At 40.8% G+C, this 16435-nt stretch overlaps 1 protein-coding gene across 4 annotated transcripts; it reads right to left on the reverse strand.

Moving 5' to 3' along the window:
* On the reverse strand, positions 1-15861 carry LOC134045972 (core histone macro-H2A.2). 4 transcript variants are annotated; one of them, XM_062496152.1, is made up of 8 exons: positions 15690-15861; positions 8371-8477; positions 6953-7150; positions 5570-5668; positions 5099-5198; positions 4120-4209; positions 2258-2432; positions 1-202 (listed from the first exon to the last, which is right to left on the reverse strand). In XM_062496152.1, exons 1-8 carry the CDS (start codon positions 15859-15861, stop codon positions 37-39), a joined length of 1107 nt encoding a protein of 368 aa, XP_062352136.1. In that variant the 3' UTR covers positions 1-36. The 4 variants fall into 4 exon arrangements, with proteins under 4 accessions (XP_062352136.1, XP_062352135.1, XP_062352133.1 ...); XM_062496151.1 differs by having other exon boundaries at positions 5570-5680; XM_062496149.1 differs by having other exon boundaries at positions 5543-5680.
* Positions 15862-16435: the final 574 nt, after the last annotated feature.

The raw sequence follows: 16435 nt of genomic DNA on the forward strand, positions 1-16435 counted from the left end.
TTTGTTGAAAAATAAAGTTTCATTTGGCTGCTGTTGCTACTTAGTGTCTAGCTTGGCCATTTCTTGCACGTAGATGCCAATGCTTTCACTGTCGAAGAGCAGAAAGTAAATGTTCTTCAAGGAGGAAGAGCTGGTGCCATCAAAATGGGTGGAAATAGCTCTGAGGGTCACCTGGGCTGCCGTCTGTTTTGGGAAGCAGTTTCTGTGTGGTTGGGGAAGAAAAAAGAGCAGGTGAGTGCTGGGCAGTGATGCTGTTCCAGCCACAGGCTGCTAAGATAGTGCCAGCTGCAGTTTGGCAAACCCCAAGGTTTTGAGAGCAATATTCACCTGCTGCTGAATTAAGTTTCCTTGCTGGCATAGCTTCTATTTTCATCTGCTTCTACTTCTCATGATCACACAAATTTTTTAAACTTAGAATTAGAATTCAACTTTAGATTAAACTTTTCCATGCCATGCTGGGCATGCTAAAAATTTCAGAGGATGATATTTTTTTTTAGCTGAAAACTAAAAAAAAAAAAAAAAAAAAAAAAAAAACACCAAACCAAAAAAACCAAACCAAAACATCACCTCCTTAGCTGACTTCCTCACTCTACCATTAAAATACTTTTCTTGGGATTCCTGTGAAAATAATAGAAATTGCAACTCCAAGCCAAATTAAGGTTGAGATGCATTCATTCACTCCTCTTGATGCACTCCTCTTTTCTAACCTACAATCACAGTTATATTGAAAACCATCAAAAAGATCTGGCACAGCTGAAGTATCCCATCCATTGCAATGTTGCATCAATTACTGTAAATAATTGTCCCTAAGATGAGACAGAGGAAAATTAAAATTTGCAGAATTGATACAGTATAATTCTTTATCTACCCACAAACCCAGCATTTCATGTGCAAACGTGTAGGCAGAGTAAAATGACAGCAAAGCCAGGAAGCCCTATTTGAAAAACTGCCTTTTTTCAGGAAATTCTGAGGTCCTTTGATAAATGAAGTGTAAACCAGCAGCACCTGGTAAAACTCTCTATTATGGTTAGGAGGAGTAATTGTAAGTGCAACATAGTGAAATGGAAAGCAGCAGAAGGATTTGCACTAAGACTAATGGTCCAAGAATAGATTATTCTGATTCTGTGCTCTTAGAAGACATGAAGTCTAGAAACTATTTCTATTTGCATTAAAAGCTATAGTTAATTTTTATATTAAAGACTGTTAAAACAATGTATCACATTTTGCTTTGACTGAAAACCAAAAACAAGACCTGTATTCTAAAAAAATGACTAAAAATTTCACTGCCCCTCTATTTATTCTTTTTCCTGATCCATAAAAATATATTTTTGAAGAGTATCTGTGTAAAAGTGAGTGGCATTTTCACCTCCTGTGTATTCAGTGATGTGTGGTGATTTCACTGATCAAATGCAGTTTTACTTTCATTTCATTCACTGTCAGGCCAATGCAACAGGACTGTACTATGTATTCTGCTCTTTGGGCACTACTACCAAAATCAATAGACACATTTCAAAATAAATATAAGCACATTAACACAAAATAACAATTACTGCAGTTAGCAGGGCTTGTGTAAGATTTCTTGTCATCAGAGACCAGCAACCAAACTGCTGATTTAGAAAGAAGTTTGAAAGGAAAAAAAAAAAGAAAAACATAAATACTTCAGATTTCTTAGTCAAGCACATTCTACTTGCTAGTTATTGAGAAAAAAATGTGTGGCTTCACACTTGATTTAATAGCTTTCCCTTTTGAAAGCAGAACTACATTTGAGAAACAGATTTTCTCCTGAAATAGAAGTTTTGTGTGGTAAGTCTTTTACATATCTATTATCAGGAGGGCTTAAGTGAGCACCCCACATCCACGTAGCTCAGGTGGCATCACTGATACCTGCCTTCAGTATTATGCTGGTATCATGTCATTAGTACAGATGCAGGCTTAATACAGGTTTAATAAGACTCTCCACAGCAAAATGACAGGACACAAAACCCAAGGTGGTGCAGAGGAATGACAATGACTGCCTGGCAATAGAAAACACAGCAAGCCACTCAGCTCTCCTGTGAGCTGGCTAATTTCTCTTTACAAAGCCTCTCTGACAGTTTTGTGCAAACACTGCTCTTCAGGCTGGATTCCTCTGGAGCAGCTCTGTGTCAGATGGCAGCAGCAGAGGCAGGGTCACAGAGCAGAGGGCACCTGTCTGTCTGTCACAGCAGCAGCTCTGACAGCCAATTCCACCTCTGCTACCTGACACAGGGAGTCCTACCTGCCACTGGGAAACGGGGGGAAAGCCACAGACTTCAACTTCTTGTCTTCTGCAGCTGTTAAGCAGTTCTTGACAGTCTCCTCGAGCTGCTCTTCACACTTGTCTGAGCCCCACTGTGGGATGTGACAGTGGATGACAAACTTTGCTGCTAGGCCGCTAGACTGAGTGAGTGCAGCTAACACAAATGAAAATATAACATTTAGTTTGGAACAGAAACTTCCCTGCAATGACCTCTCAACCCAACGTACCTTCTTAATTACATCACCTCTCCAAAGAAATTAATAATTTGGGATTAAAATACACCACAACAGCTCACTTGCAGTCATAACCTCTCTCATCATTCCTTTTGTGATCCATTGTAATTTCTTTGGAGACCAAAGAACCCAGGACTCATTTGGTTAGCACACAATAATGCTAACTCAATACTCAATAATGGTTTTTTGCTCCCTCATTCAGCACAGCCTCAGGGTTTGCTTTATGCAAAGTACAAAAAAACCTTTTCTTTAACACAGTATCAATAATGCCCACAGACATTTCTGCAGTGCTGTCACTGAGTGTTTTGCACAAGTATCCTGCATCATCATCACCTTTACAATTCAAGTGTTGGGGAGTAATATTTAGACCCACTTCACAGCTGGGTAATTTCAGACAAGGATATGAAAATCAAAGTTGTGTGTTGAAAGTCCCACCAGTTATGTCCGATTAGAATCTCGGATTAATTTTTCAGAAAGTGTTAATGTTTCCCCAGGACCTGCAGATCTTACAGCATGGCATCAGTTTGCTTTTGTTGCAATTGTCACCATCAGCACTACTGAAAGCCTGGGTGTCTTGGTAATCTCAAGTTAAACACTCTGAAATTAGCTGTGCAGGATGGAATTAGCCCAAGGGTGAAAAACCTGGATGTATTCCCTTGCTCTCCATCACAGAGGAATTCTGTTGCAGGCACAGAGGAATTCTAGACTACTTAAATTTTAATCAGCTGTCTTAATAGTATAAAAGGAGTATATCTTCTAATTAGGTAGTGATGTTGACAGAGAAAAGTAGTTTACTTTGATTTTACGGCATATAAATTTGATTTGATATGAAAGTGGAGCAAATTATCTTGCATAAAAATTTATCATTTCAGATTACAAAACTAGGCTACTCAATTAGGAATTTTCTAAAACTAGGATATTCCAAGCATTTATTTTTTGGGGTATAGAGATACTAAGCCAAATAAGGCATATTGCAACTTTTCTCCATCTGTCTTCCAGACACATTCGAATTGGTTTAATCTGTCCACAAAGGAAGCACAATCTCAGGTCCCAAACTATCCCCTGCTACAAATGTTAACCCTTGAAGGGAGCTCTTCTAATGAAGTAGCTGCAGTGCCTGACCAATTGCTTTTCCAGAAAGCATGCCAGTTCTGCAGATCATATCACACCTTCATTTGTGCTCAAAGTAACGTAATTATTTGGGTTATATATATTCATCAAATATGCACAAGTGAGAATCATTTATGAAGTATCACTAATTTTTCCTATGCCTCATATGTCAGGCTGAGAGTTGTTTCTAATTGTCATGAAGGCTGCAGTACAAACAGGGCAGGAAAGATGGCACAAGATTTCCCTGATATTTGGACTCCCATGGACAGAAATTGCCTAAGACATATCAGTCTAGAGATATAATGTGCACAGCACACAGGTATCCTATTCTTCCTTTTTTTCCCCCTCTCAGCAGGCTGCCCATAACAGCAACAGTTTTGAGGAAATATATATATAACATAAGCAAAGACACATAACAACAGGAACAGATCAGAATCTCCAGAGAAAAGAACATATAAACTGAGCCATGTCCAAAAGGGAGCAGAGTATCCTTTTTACCTTCAGCAACTTCCAAAGGTCCTTGAGATTTGCGAAGCTCTTTCACTGTTTCCAAGAACTCTTTGCCTCCAGCCTTTTCCAGTGCCTTGCCTGCAAGGACACAGAGCAAAAGGCCTTGGCTTCAGAGTATCAGTGTGGGAAAACAAGTCTACATTATTTAAAAGAACTGCACACACACTGTCCTGGCTCCATCAGCAGCAGCTGATATTTATGTTTACCACTCTGCCTAGATGCAGATAAATTTACTTTTCACGGTTTTGAAAAGTCCTGTATGTTGTTACTGGAAATTACTTTAATATAAATATCTGTAAGAATGCTATTTACTCTGACTCATGGCTAAAACAGCGTGGAGTGGGATTTTTCAGGACTCAGGCTTTCAGCCTCCAAAATGAACCCAACATACAAACCCTACTACTTACTGAAACAAACACAGCTGGGATACCAGTGAGGGTCTTGATGACTAAGGAACAATGATTCAAAAGCCTGCTACTAGATTCTGTGCCCCCTATGAGACTGGCTGAATAGCTTTTTACCTCCCTCCTGCTTACATTTCCCTATCTGTAATAACAGTATTTTCTTATTTCACGTGAGCAGAGCAAGGCTTTGTACATGAGTATTTCTAAATTATGTAACAATGAAAGTCATAGTTAGAAGTGTTATTCATATATAATTTTGCAATGCAATTTTCAGATGCAAATATAAAAATAAGCCAATAAACACCTCAATAATAATTATTTATACCTTTGCTGCTCATGTGCTTCAACAAATTATCTGTGTTTTGCTTGTCATTAAAAGAAGACAAATTAGTGATTAGCCTGTTACACCTAGTCAGATCCAGCCTGAGTCTCAGAAGCTGTAAGTGATATTTTAAGGCCTGGCATAGATTCAGATGAAACAGGATGGGATCTCAGCAGGCAGCCAATAGACAAGCTACTGTTCCAGCTCTAGATGTGTTTTTCCTGCGTGTACAGAGCCTCACCTATTTCCTCCTTGAGGTCTATTTCAGCAGTTGTAGGGTGAACGATGCCTTCTACTTTCATGGAGCCAATATGGCTGATGTCACTCTGTGTCAGAGAAAGCTGAAAAAAAATAATGAGGGGGAAGGAAAAAATAATTAGTAATCTGAGTGCAGAAACATTTTCATACCAAAAAAACTGAAGTGAAAGAAGGCTGGATTCAGTCTTTCAGAGAGCAGACATTTTCTTCTGTTCAGTATGCATGATTCTGACTTATAGCTTTTAGTTAATTAATTTGCACACTACTCAGATTATTTGGTAATAGGCCCACAGCTTGGGAGCATGCTCCAGAGGAAGTTACTGCTAGAAAACTAATGTTCTAACATCACAATCTGAAGAAAAAAAAAAAAGGCTAATTTTGGAAAGGCTTTGGTTTAAGAGAAAAGCATTCTTCCCTTCCTGCTAACCCCCAGTCTGTTATTGCTCTTCATTACCTTTTGTCCTGGCACGAGGCTCTTGGAGGACAAGATAGTGAAACCATCCCCAGGTCCATCTTCACTTGTTGAATTTGAAGCTCCTTCTTTTTCATTGTCCTTTTGTTTGTTCTATTTGATGGGAGAAAAAAAAAAGAAGCAAGAGTTCTTAAATGAAACAAAATAATCAACATCTAGCATTATTCAATAATGGAGAGATTTAATAACTTACTACAAATTTTATCTTCTCAGACCAATACATTAGTCATAGCCTCATAATCCCTAAGATTATGTAACAACAGAGGTCTGCACTGTTTATATAATGCTAAATCAGTGGTTCATCTGAGTCCTTACATACTTTTGTAGTCACATTCAGAGGCAGGGCACCCACACCCATCTGTAGATTTACTGACAATTAAGGTTGTATTTATATGGGTGGGTATGTGTTAGTTTATTTTTATTGCTAACAGAGCAGAACCTCATATTAAATCAAACTTAGTCACTTAGTAACCCTGTCAAATGCTCCAATCTGAAGAAAAAAAACAAAAACTTTGTGATTTGAAAAACAAATGTTTAAGTCTCAGTTATTAAATTATATAGCCTTCTTATAGCTTACCTCAGGAGCAGCAAACCTACTAGTCCTAGAGGGCTGAAGCAGCATCCCCTCATCCTTCTCAATATTTGCTCTAAAGTATGACAAGAAGCTACCACCTCCTAACAAGTCCAAACTCTGCATGCGCACAATTCAAAGTAAGATGGTAGCTGAGATCAATACACAGATCCAATTACACATCCCATTAAGCAACTGTTTTCTTTTTAAAGGCTGTTTCTGCATATTACCAGCTATGGAACTGTACTAAAACTTCAAGGCCTCCAGAAAACCATGTTTGATCCAAGTTTTAAAAGTTTAAGTCAAAGCTTGATAGCATTTAACCCTACCCAGTGAAAAACTCAGCAGTGTTTCAAGGTGCCTGCTATGGAATGACAAACCAAGACCACTGATCCGGGTTACTGCCTTACAAATTAATCCATTTTAGATAGTGATAGAGGATGGGCAACCCTAAGGGCAAGTGCAGTGGTCAAGTTCTGATTGATTTAACCTTCTTTTAAAAAACACTAAGAACAGCACAACTAGGAACATGTGAAACAAAGAGCTTGTCATAATGACACTGACGTTCCATGTCAGGACAAGCTCTTTGGACAGTGAAAAATCTTTAACAGCAATCCAGAACTGTACAAGGCTGAAGGCGTGAAATCTCTGGTAGAAAATGTTTTAGAACACAGCTTCCTTCATTTTAAAAGGCTTCACTGCCACAGTGTTAGTGTGGAGATAAGAGATTCTACACAGTTATCAAGAAAATATTGCAGAGGGCGACATAGAAACTGTACCTGCCCCGTGCTTACCTTTTTGGATGTCCGGGCCTTGGTAGACTTTGCCTTCTTCCCACTCTTTTTGTTCACCATGGATTTCCTCCCCTTCTTCTCAGGAGCAGGGGAAAGGATGGTCTCAGATTTGCCTTTGGCACCCCGTTTCTTGGCTAGAAGCTCAGGCTGAATTCTGGGCAGGACACCTCCACTTGCAATAGTCACACCTTTGAGCAACTGCAAGGAGAAGCAGTGTATATGGAAGCATATTACAGATCCTCTTAGTCTGCACCACCAAGCAACAATAAGGGAGAAAATCCACAATAACAAGGAACTTGGCAGGTGACAGCAAAGTCAGCCAGTACATCCTGGAGAATTCTGTTGCTGTACAATCATTCCTGCCCTTTGAGTGCCTGTCTCAGTGTGAACCTGTCCTTGGTGACTCACAAGCAGTGAATAAGGGTAAAAGAAGAGTGTCTGTGGGCTGCTTAAAAAAAGGACTGCACCACAGCCCTGCTCAGAGGAGCACAGGATGCAGATCTCTTTGGCAGGGAAGCAGATGCAATGAAAGCAAGGAAAATTTCCAAGGACCTGCTTTACAGAGGCAAACAACAGGAATGGGCTGTGATACCACATAGATGACAAAGTCTGGCTAATTCCTAGAGAAAACACTGGATCTAAGATCCCAGTTCACATGTCAGTGACCAGAAACAAAGATCTGGGAAAGGGGTAGTACTGTTAGCATACTTTCTCCCCTGTGCTGTTTTGAATTTTTACTCCAGTTGACTGGAAACAGAGCCACATGACTTCATGGGCACCACATTTTCATTATTTAAAGCAGTCATACTAAGTGCAGGAGTATTCAAAGTGTGAATGACATCATCCATCTTCATACAGAGGAGATACTCAGATGCTGATTGAACCTTTTCAGCAGCCCTGAATAGTACAATCTGCAGCCCATGCTGTGATCTCTGTCCTCACTCAACAAGTTTAGCAGAAGTGATCCCAGAAGTGATCCCGGGAGTCAGAGTGCTGAAAACCACAGTTTGGGCAAAAAGACAGGGAGGCAGCAATAGCAGAGAGTGAGCCAGATCCCTACCCAACATGGGCCTCACAGCCAGTATAATAGAAAACACACATTTCTACAGCTTTTGGGAAAAGGTCTTGCACATTTTCTTTAAGTATTGAATGTCCCTGAGGAAAAAGTGTAGCATCAACACTACTTGTTTCAACAGGACTCATAGGCTAAGAAGAACCAAAGTTTATGTCCATAAGATTTAAGATGAGATATCTCAGAACCTTTGGTTTTGTTTGCTTTTATTTAAGAGGGCACAGCCTTCTGCTCCAGTAACAGCAATATCATTCATGTCTCAGACTAAGCTGTTTCTAACCTTCCCTGGTAGCAGCTTCACTCAAGCCACAGCACACAACTCCTGCACCAAAATGTAAACAGGCACCTGATTCAGTTCCTCATCATTTGCAACTGCCAGGAGGATGTGTCTGGGGGCAATCCTTCCTTTCTTGTTGTCCCGCGCCGCGTTTCCTGCCAACTCCAGGATTTCGGCTGTAACACATCAAGATAAAAGCCAGTAACAAAAAATGCTGCTGCACACACATTTTACACTGCTCCTTAATATCCATTTACCTTTTCAGGGATCTTTCCAGATTTAAAGGGTTCTTGCTACAGAAAGGCAGAAACCAAACCCCACTCAATGTATCTGTAAATTCAGATAAATTCATTTGTCCTTCCTAATTCCCTAAAGGAGAAAATACGCTAAGCTTGGTTCACATCATTTCTTCTAAGACTCTCCAGTCAGAATTCTCTTTCAAAAAGGCAACACCCCCCCTAAAAATGTACATCAGCAGTCCAAAATTTATCAGCAGCCCTGTGACAATGGAAGAGTCAAGCATGCAGTGAAACCCCCAACCTGGAACAGACAGCTCTGACAAACAGCAAGGATTCTCAGGACCAGGGAAGATGAAGACTGAGGTGCATTTGAAGAAATACTTGGAAAGCCAACACACTAGCCAGGCACTGCTGGAATTCTGCATTGAAGGACATTGAAAATCTGTGAGAAGCTTCACTTCAGAACAAGATATGAAAGGTTTGACTCAGACACAAGCAGAGACAATGTGAGAGCTTCAGTGCATGAAATATTGATAGAAGGGTCCTTCTACATCTCTGGGAACAGGAGGCCACTTCAAAGGTAGTTTCTCTAAATTAGCAGTAGCATCTATACCGTAACCGAAGTCACTCAGTTTTCCTAATTATTACAGAAATACAGACACATCTTCCTAAGTTTATTTGGACTGTAGCAATCAATATAATTCATTAGCTTACATAGTTTGACCTCTACTCAGAAGTTATTTCTCAGATAAGAACTCTACTGAAACACTGAGAAGGAAGGAGAAAGGATTTTTTTTCCCTCCAATTACTCCTAAAAATCATATTCACACTTTGTTTCATTTTAAAAACATGTAGTGTCCCTGTTGTCTGGGTTTTGGATTTGTGATTTGGTTTGTGATTGTCAGTAACAGGAATATGAAAATTACAGCAAATCAGTATCCTGTTGATAACTTACTGTTAATATCTTAATGACATCCTACTTCTTTTTACAAACTACATAAAGAACTATAACTACTGTAAAAAGAAGGACTTCCATGAAAAATCTAGTGGAAACATACAAAATGTTTGGCTAAAATGCAAATTATTTCAACATGAAGCTTAGCTCTGGCTCATAGGAAAAAACACAAGCTTTCAATCCCACTCAGAATAACAAAAGTATAAACTTGTCTTCCAGTTTTCACTACTATGCAGCACATGTATTCAACTGAATGCTGGAAATGTAAAAACCTTTTTTTTTTTTAATTTATATGCATATTCACAGTGAATTTTAAAAGTTAGGGCAGGAACCTCTCAGCTCTAGCATTTCCTAGTCTGTCCTGGATTTTAAAGAGGAAACTGAAAAGAGATCCTGCATAATCCAGCTATATTCACCCCCGTGGGGCTGGAAGTGTCAGACCCTCTCCCACACCTCTGCCAGCAGAGCTAACGCAGCAGCAGACAGCAGGAACAGATTCCATCCATTGTGCAGGCCAGCAGAGAGCAAGAAAAGAGACCCAGGCTCCTCCAGTGGGTTTTGCAGGTATGTGCTGACAGCAGAAGAAAATTGCATCGGGGAAAAAAAAAAGAAATCCAAAAACCAACACATACTTACCTGTGTGGGAACTGAAGTTCTTTCAGGTGTGCCAACAACATGCACATCCTGCTACCTGTGTGCTCACCCCACTGCCCCAGGTTTGGGTCCTTTGGCCAGCAGCATCCTGATGGTGCACTCTTAGTCCTCTGCCTAATATTAAGAGCAAAAAAGGCAGAACACTCAAATGCCAGCCATCCATCACAGGACACTGGGAAGAAGGGAATCCGAGGCAGACGTGATGCATGGCAGATTGTGGAATATGACCATGACTTACCAAAGGATGCCAAACATTTCCATAGGTAAATTATTGCCTCACCTCCTTCTAATGAAGGTTTCCATGCATATTTTTTCTAATGGTGGAGGCAGGGGCTCATAATCTCAAAAATATAAAACGGCATTTACAAAATACATTATCAGAACCTGAAGCTTCAGTTATCACATGTTCTGCTGATAATAAAAGATCCCTAAAGAAACTGTTTTACATTTCAAGTAGAAACATCTTAACAGCTGGGGTTACCTAAATTCTGGAAAGACTAGTCTGAGAATGTAGACCCTATAGTAAAGTCCTATACTACAACAAGCTCTCTTAGAACTGAGCATCTTGATATTCTCAGCCATTAGCTGGTTTTACTTTCTGTGATCTAAGCACGGGCATTAAGAATTACATTAAAATCTCAAATAATATTGCTTCCTGCAAGAGTCAAAATCCACAAAGATGCCTCCACATCAGAATTTTAATTTCAGGTCCAGACATCTTCAGGAGAACATAATTCTCTTCCAGCAGAGACAAGCTGGAGCCAAGCTATGACCTGAATGGGATTTCATCTCGTCATCCTATGACATACAGGGAAAAAGAGCTTTCTTTAGCTGATGGATCAGCAGATTCGATATATCTGGGAACAAAGCATCCTAACCAGGCCAAAGGTTTTTATTCAGTTGAGCTTGTGGGAAGGTGGACTGCTAAGAAAGTCCTGTGAGAATTACTGATGGCAAATTGGAAAGATTTCACACAAGTTGTCTTGTTTTCCACCTCCCCTTCAGGAGAAATTGTGTCAGCACCTGTTACACTACTACATAAAAATCTACCAGTAATACCTTTACTCTGCAAAAATCTATTTATTACGGAGTCCTTGGTCCTCCATTTGCAAGTGGAAAACTATCTGCTGGATTTGTCTCTGCATGGCAGATGAGGACAACAGGCAGAAGAATATTCCAGGTGATTCCTGTGAAGGAGGAAGCCTTTGCTGGTGTTGTGTTCTGCCCTAATTTAGAGAGGACAGCTTTCCATTGAGATCTTCCATAAGTTCCTCTAACCAGCACACCCTGACATGACTTGGGCTTCTTCATGAAGGGGCTTCTGTATTCTCTACCTACTTTTTGGGAAGATACCCTGTGGGATATTTGCAGTTGATGTTTGCTTTAGGTGGTTGTGTCTGCTGTCAGATCTGTGCTCACTCAGAGCATGAGTCTCTTGCAGAATCCATCAATCAGATGGGGACTCAGGCCAATTTTTCACAGAATTTTAACTCTGAAGCCAGTGAAACTCAACCTTGTTTCAGCAAACACAACCTTCTGGACAGGAATTAAGCTGCAGTTTTACAATATGATTTTCAAGCCTAAAATGTAAAACGGCATAGAGAGATGGAAATGTTTAGAACAGTGAGATCTTCACATTAGCAGATCAGTTGAGGTAAAAGTACCTCTTCCTGAGATTCCACCACCTCTACATTGTGGTGATTGCTGGCATTTTAATGAGGGAATTGATAAGTGATAATGGCTGTGAGGTGCTGCCGTGATCAATCTTGCTTACAAAGGAAAAAAACAGAGGTCTAGTATCTCACAACACAGAACACACACCAAAGCCAAACAGCAGTCTCAACACCATAAACTGGGAGCAAGGATGCTCCAGATGTATGTATGCACCCTCTGGATGATGCCAGCCACGAGGCTCAGTGCTCTGGGGCAACACAAACACAGGCCAATTGCAGTGATCTCACTAACAGAGATCTGCTGCTCCACACCAGGCCCTGGAGGAATGTAGGCACCCAGGTGCTTCTGGTCCTGTTGGACCCTTCCAGACTCATCCACCTTGCCCCTAACCCAGCCATGGCTTGTTCCCCACAGGTCCACAGCCCAATCTCCTTTCCCTGGCAATCCACACCAAGACTTCTATCTCAGCAGCCTTTCCTGGTCAGTCACAGTTTCTCCTGTTTACTCAGGCTCAATATTCCTGCCCAGGATCTTCATTGCCAGCACCCCCTCCATCCAATCCTTGGCCTATTTCCTATTTGTTCAACTTGCTCTCCAGCTTCCTGGCATGATATTTGGATACTCCTCACCATTTATTTGCATACTGATCGTCAGTCCAGCTCTTCCCACTTGCCAGATCTATCCCTGTCCCTATCTCTAATGTCAATATTCTTCTTCCATAACCACTGCCTCACCACAATGTTATGATCTGGGACCTTAGAGAGACTGGAATGTGTCCAGTGAGGACCAAGTCTTCAGAGATTTTACCTGTTAAAGTCAAAGAAGTCTCTGCTGAGCATGAGCAACCTGTATTTTATGAAAGTTAGACCCTGGCCAAAGAAAGCAGATTTCTCTGAGGTGGCAGAGACCACCCTTCCCCTTTTTTAAAGCATCAAAACTCTGCTCAAACACAGAGAAATACTCAAGGGTGTAGAGGAGGAGTTTTCACATGCGTTTTAACATAACAAAAAAAAATATGTTTAACCTGCTTCTGTGAAACAGCTAAAAAGCCACAGTCCCTTACTGCCACCCTCACAGATTTAGCCTGAAGCAGTTCCCCTGCACGCAGCCTTTCATCCCGAGGAACCACTGTTTCACAGCTGCAAATCCAGGAGCAAAGAATGGCATTTGTAATAGAAAGATCAGATAATGTTAAGAAAATTTAGCAGTTTGACATATAATACCCCACTTCAACAACATCCTTGGAAAAAACCTACTTTGTTTCTACAGGCTTCCCAAAACCAAGACTTTATTCACTCATAATATTAGGAATAAGTAGATCAGCAGGGTTAGATGCTGCAACACTGTTTTTTTAACTGAGCTCTCCACCTCTGTAATATTTCCAAACAAAACCCTGGACAGAGTGCAGGAACTTCCGTTTGGAAAGAACGCAATCCACCAGCAGTAGATATTTGCTCAGAAACATTACTCCACTCTATCACAATATATCCAGGAGTTCTCTGCTGAAAATAGCATTCCCTTACAATTTATGTGGGCTCCCAGCCTACACCTCCAGCAATCTTCTTGCCTGGTTGACTACACATTCTTTTTTTTATCTAAAGCAGAATGTAGGCCCACACATGATCTGCTTGTATCAGATTAATGATTGAAATTAAACTGTACTTACTATCCAGGAGCAGAGCCTGGACATACATTGTTCTAGTTCAGATAATAGTCAAACAGTGCTGACCACAAGTCAGTCTGCACGACTGAAATGTTGCACAGACCAGATGTGCTGCTGACAATTTATTACTGCACCTTGTAAAAACTGCCACAGCTCAGAACAAGCATCTCCAAATGTTTATCCTAGAAACATCTCCCTGTGGAGTAGGAGAAGAAAAAAAAGTATTTCTCTCCAGACAGAAGGTCAGCAGAGTCACAGTGCATCACATTATGATATAAAAGTTACTGTGATTTCTTCAACACAAGCAATATTTTGTCACTCCAGTTCCAGAAGTAGCCTCAGGAAAAAAAAAATAATTTATTCTCATCCTGAAATGTACTGCCACAAACATGGACATTTTTGCAATGTACTATTAGGCTTCATGATAAATTTAATTTTAATAGTGAAATGGTGAAATTTGTGAAATTTATAAGTGAGATCTCAGAATTTCTCCATACCTTCAAAAGAAAATAATGCTTTTACTGTCTGGTGTTGTGAGAACAAGCTTTGTGTGTAAAAAAAGACAGCGGTGTTTACACAGAACCTGTTGCATGGACAACCAGACTCCATGCAAGCTTCTTCATGCCACCTTGGCAATAAACTACATTCCTGAAACACAACTCACTCAACTAATTCCATCCAGGCTGTGACTCCTCACAGATTCTCTGATGCACCTCAGTCTTGATCTGTAACCCCTGAGTAAACCTGAACCAGAATCCTCTCTGCACTGTGAGTTCTAATAATTTGCTGAAGTGCTATTTTCCATAATTAAACAAGAAATTCAGCAGATATGATCATAAGACACTCTGAAACACTTTTGTACAGAATCACAGTAGAGTGTATCACCATGGGACACCTGCCCCTTCCTCAAAGTTCAACTTCAGAAAGGCTGGAAAAAGAAAACTCAGGGTGTGTGGGAAGATATTAACCCTGGAACACTTTCTTTATATACTTAGGCAAAGCAAAAGGGACCTTAAAATTAAAAAAAACCACCCCACCTTTATACTTCATAACACTTTGACACTGTCCTGCAAGGAGAAATGCAGCCAGCAAAACAGTCTTCTCACTTAAAAAGCACAGAATCAGTACAACGTGGGTTTATTTTTTTTTTCCTATTAGTCACGTTTTGGCGTATCAAAAACCCTAATTAATACCAATTTTCTCTGGGACAGAAACCACACAGATGTGACTCCTCACTCTGTAAAGCAATAAAAAATAACACTCCCAGCTAGTGACCAAGCCTCTAAAGGAGAGAATTTCCATCCTCAGCCTCTCCAGGAAACAAATTAACCTTAGAGTTTTCAGCAGATTTCAAAAAATCCTGCACTTTCAACAAGTCTGCACTGCAGGGCCTGATTTCTGGAGTGCTCCACATGTTCACTTCTGTCTTAGGTTGTAACCCAGGATGTGACCAAAAGTATGTGTTCTATCACCATCTGTTGAAACCAAGTGGGACAGTGATCTTTATTTCCAGAGGGAGATATTCTCTGCTAATGTGCCATGTGATTAAACCAGGTGAGGCAGCGTTCTTTATCTTTTCCATAACCCATCCTTCCCCCAGGCAGATATCTCCTGTTAATGGGCCACTGAGTCCCAGTGCATGACTGATAAAATTACATCATCCCATTGGGAGATGCTCCACCCAGGGGGAGGAGCCAAGCAATGCCCACCCAGGTAAAATCTGAGATTTGGAACACCAAAGCAGGCTATTTCCACTGGATTCTAGAGAAATACTGAACTTTTCCACATCATCGCTGGACCTTTGGAGGAAAACTGCACCATTCTACAGGAGCACTGCTTAAACTGAACCACATCTGCCATTGCAGGAGGACTGCAACCACCATTTAATGGGACTGCTACCAACACCCTGACTGACTGATGGGGTGTCAGGTTGTATTCTGACCTTGTCAGTGCTTTGGGTTTGCTCTTTGTAATACTGTATTTCTATTTTAATTTTCCTAGCAAAAAACTGTTATTCCTATTCCCGTATTTTTCCCTGAGAGCCCCTTAATTTCAAAATCACAATAATTTGGAGAGAAGGGGTTCACATTTTTCTATTTCAAACAGAAGCTCCTGCCTTTCTTAGCAAACACCAAGACAGTACCCTATCCCATGGCTACCCCTGTGTGAGAGGAGCACTTCCAGGAGCAGCTGCTAGGTTTACCTGCGAGGTACTCTATGACAGCTGCCATGTACACCGGCGCTCCGACCCCGATCCGGTACTTGTAGGTCCCTTTCTTCAGGTAGCGCATCATCCTCCCCACGGGAAAAATCACCCCAGCCCTGCTCGAGCGGGACAGCTTGGACATTTTCTTCTTCCCACTCCGCCCCGACATCTTGCAGCCTCGTGCTTCTTGATGCCTTGCTCCAAATGTGAGGGCTGCAAGAGAAAACCAACAGGATTGATGAGAAACATTTTTGTCGCTCAAGCAAAAATCCAAACCCGTCCTCAATGCCTGCTAAAGTGAAGGCATTATTCATTAAAAGCTGGGTAATTGGAATATTTGCTCTAACTTCACACTGTCAGTGTGGCTTATATTAGGAGCAAAGAAAACAAACCTTGCTATCTCCTTGTTTTTCTGGCAACGACAAGATTACGGATAAACAGACAACAAACCCTGGTATTTGCCACTCCACTCCAAAACTTGCATGTGGTCACAGCTATATCCCTAGTTCTCACTCTTAGTCAAATAACGTTGGGGAAAGTTTTAACTCTATTTACAAAAATTGGTTTTAACTCCATTTTGATGCTGCCCAGAGGCCTAGTTATGAGCCTGGTTACTCCAGGCCTGCCACAGACTGTATTTCTGTCAAGGAAGGCACAGTTACCTCACTCCCAGCATTCATCCACCTCAGTGAAACAAGGGAACACAACGAGGGAGACACTTTGAAAAGCATAAAAATGAATCT

Source organism: Cinclus cinclus, chromosome 7 (assembly GCF_963662255.1).
Source record: "Cinclus cinclus chromosome 7, bCinCin1.1, whole genome shotgun sequence".
NCBI classification, from domain to species: Eukaryota; Metazoa; Chordata; class Aves; order Passeriformes; family Cinclidae; genus Cinclus; species Cinclus cinclus.

What these genes read in the sequence shown, in the direction of transcription:
- LOC134045972 (XM_062496149.1), bottom strand. Translation starts at nt 15,861, where the DNA reads ATGTCGGGGCGGAGTGGGAAGAAGAAAATGTCCAAGCTGTCCCGCTCG. An exon ending in TGTCATAGAGTACCTCGCAG is followed by an intron (nt 8,478 to 15,689) that starts GTAAACCTAGCA and finishes GATGTGTTACAG; the next exon opens with CCGAAATCCTGGAGTTGGCA. An exon ending in AGAGCAATAACAGACTGGGG is followed by an intron (nt 5,199 to 5,542) that starts GTTAGCAGGAAG and finishes ATTTTTTTTCAG; the next exon opens with CTTTCTCTGACACAGAGTGA.